Source organism: Schistocerca cancellata, chromosome 6 (assembly GCF_023864275.1).
Source record: "Schistocerca cancellata isolate TAMUIC-IGC-003103 chromosome 6, iqSchCanc2.1, whole genome shotgun sequence".
In the NCBI taxonomy this organism is placed as follows: Eukaryota; Metazoa; Arthropoda; class Insecta; order Orthoptera; family Acrididae; genus Schistocerca; species Schistocerca cancellata.
Window position 1 is genome coordinate 334,911,478 of NC_064631.1, and position 12,030 is coordinate 334,923,507.

A 12,030-nucleotide genomic window follows, 5' to 3' on the forward strand; every position below is an offset into this window, starting at 1 on the left:
AGGTCAAACCAACCACTTCAGTTCCTATTATAACCTGCACCAGTTACGCCCCCTTCAGTCCAAGAATCGTAGAGGTGTTTTGCCCTATAAACTATGTATGGTGGGAGGACTGGCATGTCAACAGCTGCTGCTATCATCACACTGATACTTGACTTTGAACTATCCACTATCCTTTCAGGATATCTTGTGCCTCACTTCACTATTACTTTCACTTATCCAGGATCATCACAAAAGGTTGTCTCGTTGTAGTTTATAATGTTGGAGGGAGGGACACCACTGCTTCCTTTGCCCTCTTCACATTTTCACTTACTCTAACAGTTGGTTCTTTATTTCTTTTCAGAAAAGATTTTACTCACTCATGCCCAGGTTGATGGTCAAAAAATCTTTTTTTCAGCCCTCCCTGCTTGATTGAGATACACCTGTATGATGTACCTAACACCATTATTCCTCAGAGGAAACCCCCATTTTGCACAACACAATAATCCTTCAACCAGGCTTTTTCCTCACTGTTGGTTAACACTGGTTGGCTGCCTATTTTGTATTTGTACCTTTCCTTGAGTTTGTCATTTAATGTGGTATATGGAACTGCTTATTGCCCTGAAGCTTTCCAAATGCTTAATTTTCCTGATTTGACAGCTTTCACCACATTTAAAATAAATTCTGGTTTGTAATTAGATTTCCATGTTGGTCCCGGAACCTTTTGATATATTCACGTGATTGAATTCACCCTACAAAAATGCATTTTTGTAATTAGGCCTGCATAGTGACCTAAGCAGTATTAGCAATGAATGAAAAACGAAACTGTATCACTTAAGAAGTTCATATGCCAGCAATAAAATTGCAACTTACCAGTTACACTGAAGTAACAGGCACCAGCAAAAGGTTTTGCACTCTTGTGTTGGCTACACAAGTGTAGCACAAGAATCACACACCTACTGACAATGCGATTTGCTGGTTGCGCGCACTCCGACACACCTTTGTTGTTTATAGATTAGTTAAGAATTCACGTCTATGGTCAGCTGCATTGTAATTGTTAAAATAGTATGCTCAGTTATCTAAACCTGGAAAAACTGGTAAATGACCGGCTTGACGCCACCTTATCAGATTCACCTCATTTTACTGTATATGGCAGATGTCATCTTTTCCAGGTTTCAGAAGAAGTGTGAAAAGTGTGTCTTCCCATGAAACCAGGTATTTATTATCACTCTCGTAGTATTTTGAAAATCATGTAGGAGGATTACTTTGTTGTCCCAATGAAATTTGCAACGTGTTGTAATGAATTCTGTCATGACCAGGTGCTCTGTCACAAGTTACAGATAACGTAAATCCAGCTTCACATGAAGGAGGTAAATGCCATTAGTGGAACTGGAATTCCAGCCATGACTCTTTGCAAGCAGATGGTTGAATCCTGGCTGGTATTGCAGTAATCTAGCTGCTTTCTGAGCTGTATCTTATCAGTTCATCTTCAGACTTCCATACTGCATTACAACAGTAACTGGTAGTGCCCCATGTTGTTCAGGAATCATCTCTATGTCATGTTGTACTTCTGTAAACTTTCTGGTAGAGTTTGTTGTGTTTAGCAACTAACTTGATTCTATATAATAATTCAGAGGAATTTTGATCATACTACCTGAAAGGTTGTGAGACGTTTAAGCCTTAAAATGCCATACAGCTTTCTAGTACACGGATAATTAGTTACACTATGTCGTGCATACACTAATATAAAATCTGCATTTGTAAGTCAGTGAACATGTGGAGTGACAAATAAAACACATGTGACTGAATAATGTCACCTCATAATGTGTTATAAGACATTCTTTGTCAATCTGGAATTATAGCGGATGTTGCTGAGGGTTCACAAACCGCATGTGTTCCCTATCTGCACATCATAAAGAGTACTGAAACATTGTTTCGTGCGCAATTAAGACGCAGAAATCTCTTCACTGTGTTTCTCAGAAAATATAAAAATATTAACATGTACCCAGATTTCTCAAAAATTTAATTTGATCAAATATTGATACCAACCAGCTTGGTCACAATACTTAAGTTTACTAATGAATTTCTCATGTCATGAACCAATACTGTCAGACAGTTGAAATGGCTGATGAAAGCAACTTAGACCTCATTGATTTTTTTTAACATAGTTACAGTTTTTGGTAGAAATTTGTTTGGTAATTAATAACAGCAGGTAGAACGATGTAGGATTTTATCCTCTTTGTGATTAATAGCAAAACAGTATAGTTAAGAGAACTAATTTTCCATGTTATTGAACTGAACTGAAGGGTGGAATGTCTTTGGAGAATATGTAACTGTGATAATCAAGAAGTATGTAGGTGTAGTTTAAACAATAATATATTATTGATTCTTTGAAAAACTTTTGAAGTGTTGGGACTTTACAGAAAGGTTTCAATGAGAAAGGAGAAGATTAAGTAATATTACATAACTAAACTATTTTAAACAATGCAAGCTGCAGCAGACCATATATATTTATTGCTGTAGAGATGTAGGTTCATTCAATATGTCCTGAGATATTAATTCCTCTATTGCCATTATATTTTACCAAATTTGAGTCATCTGTTTTATTTTTTAGAAATTAACAAATGCATCTGCAGGACACCAACACTACCAGTCCTGCAAAGAAGGTTTCATTATTCATCACTATGCTGGAATTGTTAGCTACAGCATTGAAGGCTTTTGTGATCGCAATAGAGATGTCCTATTTCCTGACTTAATCGAGCTGATGCAGTCAAGTAAAAAGTAAGTAGTGAGTTGTGTAGAATTTGATTTTTACAGATTTTAATATCTGATGCTTAGAAGAAATTAGTATGTTTGTGACAAGACAAGATTAATTTTGATGCTGCATAATTTCCTATCATTAATAAGCAGCACAAATCTCTGATAAACTTGATGTTTTATTTTGTGAATAAATTACAATAGGTATCAAGCTGGCAGCTATTTTAGAGTAAATAATTTGTAATTTAATTTGCAGTGAATTTTTGCGAAGCTTGTTTCCTGACCAGATAAGTACTAGCGCAAAGTCCCGACCAACAACAGCTGGGAGCAAGATTAGAGCACAAGCAAATGCATTAGTTGATGAACTGAAAAAATGCACACCACATTATATCAGGTGAGTTACAGAATTCTGTCTCATGTTTTTGCAAATATATGATTTAGGTTTTGTATGAAGACTGTACAAACATGCAAAGGGAGGAAACTAGGGATACTTTGTAGTTCCAGAAGATATGATTATTTGTTCTAGTAGAAATGTATTTAAGAGCAGAAATATAACTGAGCTAAAATGAAGAACTGCTGATTCTTTTATCACAGTTCATATTGCCTGATATATTCTGGGGCTCACATTGAAATGGTTTGTTAATGTCCCATTTATTGTAAAAATGTCTTACTTATTATTAACAATTCAAAAGTACTTTTACATGATTATGTGGAGCAGCCCTAAGAGTTACGTCGCACTGTAAACAGAACTTTGAAAATCACGTAATAGCTAACAATGACCTTCTTGTGTATTATGTGCTCATGTGAAACATTATACAATGGATATCAATGTTACCAATTACAAACAAGAACTGGTCTAGAAAAGGTGGAATGAAATTGAAGGGGTCAGTGGAAATAAATGCTAACCCACAAACATAACCTTGAGCTGTTTAGTGTTATATGTTTGGTTAAATTTATTAATTGTTAATTAAAATGTTAATAATTGTGACTTTTCCTTCCACTATTTATTTAGCTCTGAATATGTGATACGCATTACAAATCTTTGGACAATCACATAGTTTTTTTTTTTTATTTGTAACCAGTGTGCGATTTGCAGGGGGGGATGGGGGGGGGGGATTTCTCCCCCCTCTGCATCAGACCATTCCCTCCTCTGGTTTTAGTTTATGCATCCCAACCTGGGATGTTTATTTCCCACGCACTTGAGTAAAACTTTAAATACAATTTAAATTTGTGGAGCCAAACACTGAAAGTTTTTAATAAGTCTTACTATTAATGCTATTAATATGTTTCAGTTTTCTATCATCAGAATAAGTACAGCTTTTCACAAATGTGCCTCTACTTTTTTGAATTCCCCTCGTATATCTGTATGTAGATGATTTTGTAAATAAGCTTTACCTATAATGTAGTTTTAAAGATATAACAAGGGATGGCTTTTTTGATAGTGTATATGCGTGAATAGTGAGTTTGAGCATTAACATCTATTTATAAATAGTTGTTTAACCATGCGTAACGCCCCGGTCCAAGCTAGTAACATGTATAATTCTACTAACCCCCTAAGACATCCCCCCACTGGTAAAAGCACAAATCGCACCCTGTTTGTAACATAGTTCCTACTTTTGTTGGTTAGCACTGTCTTCATCAAAAAGGATCTGTAAAACTTTTGAGAGCAAATACGTAACTCTTATTATCATACATTAGAGAAGAATATACCGAAGTTGCTAAACACAATAAACTTTCACAGTTTAGTTGAAAGAAAAGTGTGGCCAGGTATCAGAAAATAAGATTCAATTTCTTGAAAGACGTGGTATGAAGTTGGCAGTTATTTCAATGTAAAAAATTTGTATTCTATTATGGAAAGGATAGTTGCTACTTACCATATAGCGCAAATGCTGAGTCATCAATCTGCTGAGACCAGACACTGTGTGTGTGTGTGTGTGTGTGTGTGTTTTGGCTAATACCGATGAAGGCCTTTTTGGCCAAAAGTTTACTTCCTGACGGTCTTTCTGTTGTGCCTATCTGTGGCTCGGCATCTGTGCTATATGGTGAGCAGCAGCTTTCCTTTTCATAATATGTTGTTATTCCACCCTGATTTTCCATTGTTTAATTTGTAATTTAATTTGCAATGAATTTTTACGTTGCTTGTTGCCTGACCAAGTAATTACCATTGCAGCTGTCTTGTAGTTTTTATGTTGTGCACCAATGTTGTCCAAAATTAGGATCAACTTCTTCCTCTTTATCTTCATGTTACGGACATACTTCAGTAAACAGCTGTCTATCTCATAGCTGTCTCTAGCAGCAACACTCGCTTCCTACATGAACATAAAGCTGACACCTGTGGCGCATTCTGAGTGCTCAAATAATATATGTCCAAATCTTGCGCATATAAAAAGCAGGACCACAATAAAGTTTTAATGTGGGTAGCCTTTGCTGCAGGACAGATTTTCTGGGTTTCCTTTTGCTTTGGCACTGAATTCTTGAAGTTTCTTCCTCAAAGCTTCAGATCTTCTCAGATGCAACTATTGCCGTACTCGTCGGATTGGTGAGTATAATGTGCAGTTCATCACAAGTCTTGCAAGTGTGTGACTTTGATAGTTGAAATTCAATATTATACAACTGACATAGTATCTGCCTGTATTCGCTTCGCTGACAGATATAATGTACCTTTCTTCAGTAATTTCCAAGCTAATCACAAAACAATGCTGATATATTCAAGTCACTATTAAAATATGCTTTACTTGGGTTTTTATTTGGCTACAATGTATCTGTAATGTAGGTAAGCTTCTGATATAGTCATGGAAAGTCTGGATTCTGTCTTCAGGAACGCTGATTGGATGATTTTCGTGCTTTCCTCTTAGATAATTTTTGAGTGTACATTCTGATATAACTTCTTTCTAATAGGTTGCTCACACTCTGCAGTTGTTCATATGTATTGATGATAAAATTATGGGACTTCCACTCATGGGAAAATTGTGATGAGGTTCGGCCATACTACAGGATATGATTTTGCAAGACCAAATAAAAATGAATTGTTTGGTCAGTCAGTCAGTTTCCAGTAGTAATAAAAAATATCATTCTTGACATTTCATAGTTTTTTTAAATTCTTCTGAAGACAACTACACAGTTGACCAATAGTTTATTCAGAAACTACTTCCCACTTATAATGTACATAAAGCCTGCCTTCTTAGCAGTACTTCGTTTATGGTTTATTGTGGTCTATTTGGCATAAGATGTGGTGACCTGCTGTTTCCATCTTTTCTGTCAGTGGCTGTAGACCATGATTCTTTCTCAAAATAAACACATACACAACCGTTTGTAGAGAACTAAATCAGGAAAAAAGTATGGTACGCTCTGATATTGTTTACATTAAGTTTATACCCTCAAAATGTTAATAAATTCCCGAAGATCATAAGAAATTCTATGCCAAAACCATTACTGGTGGCAATACAGTGCTAACCCACACTTCTGGTATTTTCAACAATTGATGATGCTTCCCAAATGAGTAATCAGGATCTGCTGCATTGTCATCAATGAATGGATCACAGTCATCATTAACATTCTTGTCAAACAGCCATCTTTTTATTTGATTACAAGATTTCAGTATAACTTGCATGTTTACTCTGTCAGATGACACTTTTCATTCGAAGATAAGAACAAAACTATGATAAGACAAAATAGTGCATTTAGCCTACATATGGTGTCTCACAAGGTTCCATCTTTGGGGCCTGTTTCTTGTGTACATTGATGACTTTTCATCTCTAGCGTTACCAGATGTCAAGATTGTTGTATTTGCAGATGATACAATCATTGCAATAATGGCAAATCAAGTATAGTCCTAAAAAGATTGGCTAATGAAATTTTTATGGACATTAATTATTTGCCAGTAAACTCGGAATAAATGTACTACATGCAGTTTAGAACTTGTGAGAGTTTTCCTGCAAGAATATGTCTAAAATATGATGACAAACAGATAGAAGCAGTTAAGTGATAAACTCTCAGGATTACAGCTCGAAATTCAACTGAGAGGTTCAAACCACAGTACTTCTGAAGTGCCCAAATAAATCTTTTACACAATGCAAATGTTGTTAGACATAGGTGATATAAAAATAACAATACTATGGAAAGGAAAGTTGCCACTCACCATATAGTGGAGATGCTGAGTCGCAGATAGGCACAACGAAAAGAGTGTGTCATAAATAAGCTTTCAGTCAGTAAGGCCTTCTTCAAAAGTAGATGGGGCTGCTGTTAGCAGTGTGGTTTTCAGTTGCCAGAGACTGCAGTCATGTGTATATGATGAGTGTCAACTTTCCTTTTCATAATATTGTTATTCCAACTGGAATTTTCCATTGTTTCATATAAAAATATAAAACCTAGCATATTATACTTACTTTCATTACATAATGTCGTATAAGATTTTTTGCGGTAAATCATCAGTCCAAGCTAAACTTTTCTGATTCGATAAACATGTGATAAGAATTGTACAATGAGCGACCAAAAAGTAACGGAAATTTTTTAATTTCAGGGACTCGTACATCTGATTTTAATTTTTTTTTCATCTTGTTGGTACACATATTTCTGATTTATGTTTGCATTTTCAGCTGATTTGAATATTTAGTTTATTGTTGGCATTCAAAAAGGTTATATGTGTTTTAGAATCCTTGGAAAATTTTTACTTATGAAGAAAATGGATCAAGGAATTTTCATTAAATTCTGCTTGAAAAATGGAATAAAGTGCAGCACCACATTTGAAATGTTGACTGTGGCTTTTGGCAAATCTACTATGTGTAAGACAAGAGTTCATGAGTGGTATAAACCTTTCAAAGAGGGTCTAGAACACATTGAAGGCAATGACAGCCCTGGACGCCCTAGCACATCAGTTACTTACTACAATGTGGGGGGAGGGAATCGATGTGTAAAATTGCAGAATCATCATCAGAGAGGTTGCTAATGATGTTGGCACAGTCTTTGGCTCGTGCCAACTTCTGTGCCAGCAAAGTTTGTTTCAAAATTGTTGAAATTCGACCAAAAATGATGACGCACAGATATCACTATAAGGTTATTCTTACTGTTTTGTTTGATTACAATGGGGTAGTGCACTACAAGTTTCAGCCTTACAGTCAAATGGTCAATAAGGAATACTACCTTGAAGTTACTTGCCATTTGCATGAACCAATTTGAAGAAAACAATCAGAATTGTGGCAAAACTACTCGTAGAAACTGCCTCACAGCAATGCTCCCGCTTACACCTCAGTGCTTGTTAATGATTTTTAAGTGAAAAATAAAACCGTTGTGTTGCCTCAGCCACCGTTTTCCCCAGACGTGACCCCTTACGACTTCTTTCAAGGTTGAATAGAACCATGAAAGGATGTGATTTTTGCCACCATCGATGACATAAAAACAGAATTGCTGAAGGAGCTGGACACCATAACAAAAAGTGAGTTCCAGAAGTGCTTCTGAGATTGGGAAAAGCACTGCCACAAATGTATTATATCTGAGGGAGTTTACTTTTAAGAAAAACATAAATTTCTGTCACTCTTTGATCACACTTCATATGTGGTGCGAACTCAAGAACATCATGCAGAGACCAGTTCAGGAAACTAGGAATACTAACTACTGCTTCCCAGTATATTTATTACTTAATGAAATTTGTCAATGAAATATATATTTCTCTTTCATCTAACGCTTGGATCATGCAGTTAGTATTAGAAATAAGAATAATCTTCACAGATCTCACAATCTTACTTTCAATAACTTGTCAGCAGCCATAAAAAGTTTAACTACTTCTAAAGTTCAGTGTAAGAGGAGCATAAAGATTTTATTGATGGCCAACTCCTCCTCCTCCTCCATTGATACATGTCTGATGGGTATATGTTACTGATAACGTCAAATAATGTGAGTGTTAGTACAATCTGAGTTTTTTATAGTTTCAGGTCGGTAATGGAATAGTTGTAAATAAGGGCAATAAAATGATTTTTTATATTTGTTGATGCATGGTTCAATAGCCTAAGAATTATCATAACCATGAATGTTTGGGAGTTGAGCATTTACATTCTTTGTAATGAATTATTTATTACCTTTTAACTGAAAATATGTTTAAGATATTTTCGACTTGTCCACGTCCATGAGGACCATTTCTCTTTGGATCTGTAGAAGGCTTATTAGCACATTTGTTTTTACTTTGTTGATATTTTTTGTGTCTTCTTGTTTTTCTGACAAGTTCTACATCCTGGTGAATCTTCTCACTGTGGATCTATTGGAATAAAAAGTACATCTAATCAAATTTAATCAGTGGGCAAAACTTAGCTGTCAGTTGTTTCATACATAATGTTCTGCAGTTGTATTTGTAATTTTAATTTTAATTGTGTCAAATGAAAATTCAGTTAAGAAAACTACTAAATTATGTGATATACTTGCTGATAAGAATTTAGCTTTAAGGGGTGAAATGTTTAGTACTGCTGACAGATACATATAAAAGTAAAAGTGATGACACTATCCTAGCTTTTTTTAATTATTAGTTCCTTCCTCAGGGAGAGATAATTTGGGAAAGGTGAAAAAGAAAGGGCAACTACCTAAACTCCTAGGATGAGAATTACTTGCTCTTATTTTTTAAACCTCACTGTGGAAGAAGCTAACAGTTACAAAAGCTAGGATAGTATCATCACTTTTGGCTTTAAATATATCTATTGACAGAATTAAGAATTTCCCTCATTGAGATAAGTATTGCCCAGCAATTCAGCGATTCTGTCTCATAATATATTAATTTTCGTTTTATTACCTTATCTTTTCCATAGAGTTGGCAATGTCATAGAAATCCATTTTCCAATAATAAAATAACTTGTCAGTAAACCCTCTCTTTAATTCTTGCCAGACTCATAGTTCCATGTGCACTTCTATCTTACTTGTGCAGCAGATTGTCTTTATAATCATAAGAAATGTAAACTGCAGCTCAGATTGTTGAAACTGACGATATCACACTGACACTCTTAAGATTCTTATTTATTTGTTTATAGATGTATAAAACCAAATGAAACCAAACGACCACGAGATTGGGAGGAGCTGAGGGTAAAACATCAGGTGGAATATCTTGGACTGAAAGAAAATATACGTGTCAGGCGTGCTGGTTTTGCTTATCGGCGACCATTCAGAAAATTTCTGAACAGGTAATTTAATTTTAGTTAATGAACCATACCATAAAAGGTTATCAGCCATGCTCTATACATAATGTTCACATCAAGTGTTTCCATTACCAAAAGGAAACTCCTATAAGAACATATATGTAGACTGTGATCGATTGTCTCTTTGCTGCATCTTGTTTATTACTTTTGGTGGTAATGATCAATTTGATAACACAAGGAATGTGGGATATAGGTACATTCATATTTCATTGCGAAGCAGACCGTGGTATCAGAATAAACATCAATAGGGGTGCATGTGCTTGTGTGTAAATGCCAAGGATATACAATCAAAATTTGATTATGCTGTGCTACTATTAATTATTGTTTTTTTTTTCTTTTTTTTTGTTTGTCAAATTACATAATTCTCCATTACAACTTTTTTTTATGTTACATGTGTGTGCGTGCGTATGCATGCGTGCGCATTTGTGTGTGTGTGTGTGTGTGTGGGGGGGGGGGGGGGGGTATTGTGATGATGATGATGATGATGATGATGATGATGATGATGAGAGAAGAAAGAACGTGAAACCCAGTGCTAGCACATAGCCTACTTCTTGCAAGCAGCACCAAGGGGGTCGCCAAGCTTAACAACCCCATCTGACACACGGATTACCATTATAGTGTCACATGCTCTCACTTCAGGAGACACTGTGGAGAGGTTTGAAGTTTGGTATTTAAACCAAGGCATTGACACGGAGTCTTGTGATCAGGAACTTCATGCCACCACCTCTCCTCCTCTTGCTGACCAAATACTGGTAGTGAAAACATTCTCCACAAGCAGGATTTGAAGCAGCTTACCTCCTGGTAGAGTGCCACCAGCCGAACATGCATAGTGGTCTGAGCCACGGAGGCAGATAATTAGGTTATGTGTAAATTGATTTAAAAGGAAAAGGAAATATATTGCTTTAATATCACTTACATCATTGTTTTTACATTGGAACTGTCATTGCATCCTAATATTGTGGTTGTGACTTTTATTAAGTCAGTTCGGTCATCAGTAGTTGAGAAATAAACTATTGTTCATAGAAAACATTGTAACAATGGTATTTATATAGAATCACAGTGAATGTGTTCCAAATGAAGCATGTAGGAATTATGTCTTTCCAAACTGAGAGTAAACATGTAAGAAGATAGTGTGCACTTAGGTGGAATAGCCACAATTCTGCTAAAAATGGGAAAGTGCCTTGTACCTTCCATGCTGACTGTAACCCAAGCATCAGATTTCATTTTTTGTTTGCATTGTGGAATTGAGCCTAGGCTCTCTGCTTAACCACAGTTGATATGATAAAAGCTATACTTGCAAAAATAGGACACGTGACGATCTTACAACACTTCTGATATAAGAGCCATTCTCACTTGAATAAAACAGATTGTGTTTGTTAAGGCATATGCAGACAAACAATGCTGACTGAACAGTTTAATTGCACTGAAGTATATGACAAAGAGTACCTGCTTTGTAGAAATTAAACACAAGAATAAATTTGGCTGATGTTGCTCAGATAATTTGATAATAGTAGTATGGATAAATAAAAATCTTTAGGTAATGAGGCCTGCAAGTGACATACATCATCAAATAGTGATACGTTGGCAGTAGCTCATTAGACTCTGGAGTCAGTTGGACTGTCAGCAAGAGTGTCTACCTTCTGTTGCTGCTGCAGGCAAGGCGAGTATATCACTTGCTTGCTAATTTTACTTATGAGCTTCAAACAAGAGCGACTTATTTTCAGTTATTTTAGTGGATACCAGTTCACTTTCTTAATTTTTTGTGTGTTTTAAGTGCTCACAGGCACAGTCTAATGTTCTAACAACTGTGTATGCAGTTTGCTCTCTTTGGTGTGTATAGGGACTGTGATAGCTGTGGTCAATTCGAGCTAAGTTGGTGACCCTTAACGGTGCCCCAGGTAAGTGTTGGCTTCCTTAACACAGCATGAAGCTGTTGCCAGTGGGCATCCCTGTGAGGGGGCCAGATGTGGGGATCCGGGCGATGTCCAGATGTCCAGTACGATCCATGTATACCCCGATTGGCCCACTACTATGGCCACGGTGGGGGTACTGCCGTCACTGACTAACCCGAAACTCGTGGTCAAGTGGGGGGTTGCTCCAAGGAGATTGGATGGTTTGTGGGAAG

The 12,030-nt window shown here is 36.2% G+C and overlaps 1 protein-coding gene across 1 annotated transcript in view; it reads left to right on the plus strand.

Annotated features, from left to right (window-relative positions):
• Positions 1-12,030, plus strand: part of LOC126190751 (unconventional myosin-Ie-like) — a 367,405-nt gene that overhangs the window by 282,493 nt on the left and 72,882 nt on the right. Inside the window, exons 12-14 of the mRNA XM_049931260.1 lie at positions 2,591-2,757; positions 2,990-3,127; positions 9,741-9,890. Of these exons, the coding sequence (XP_049787217.1) occupies positions 2,591-2,757; positions 2,990-3,127; positions 9,741-9,890 (455 nt within the window). The remainder of the gene's footprint in view (positions 1-2,590; positions 2,758-2,989; positions 3,128-9,740; positions 9,891-12,030) is intronic.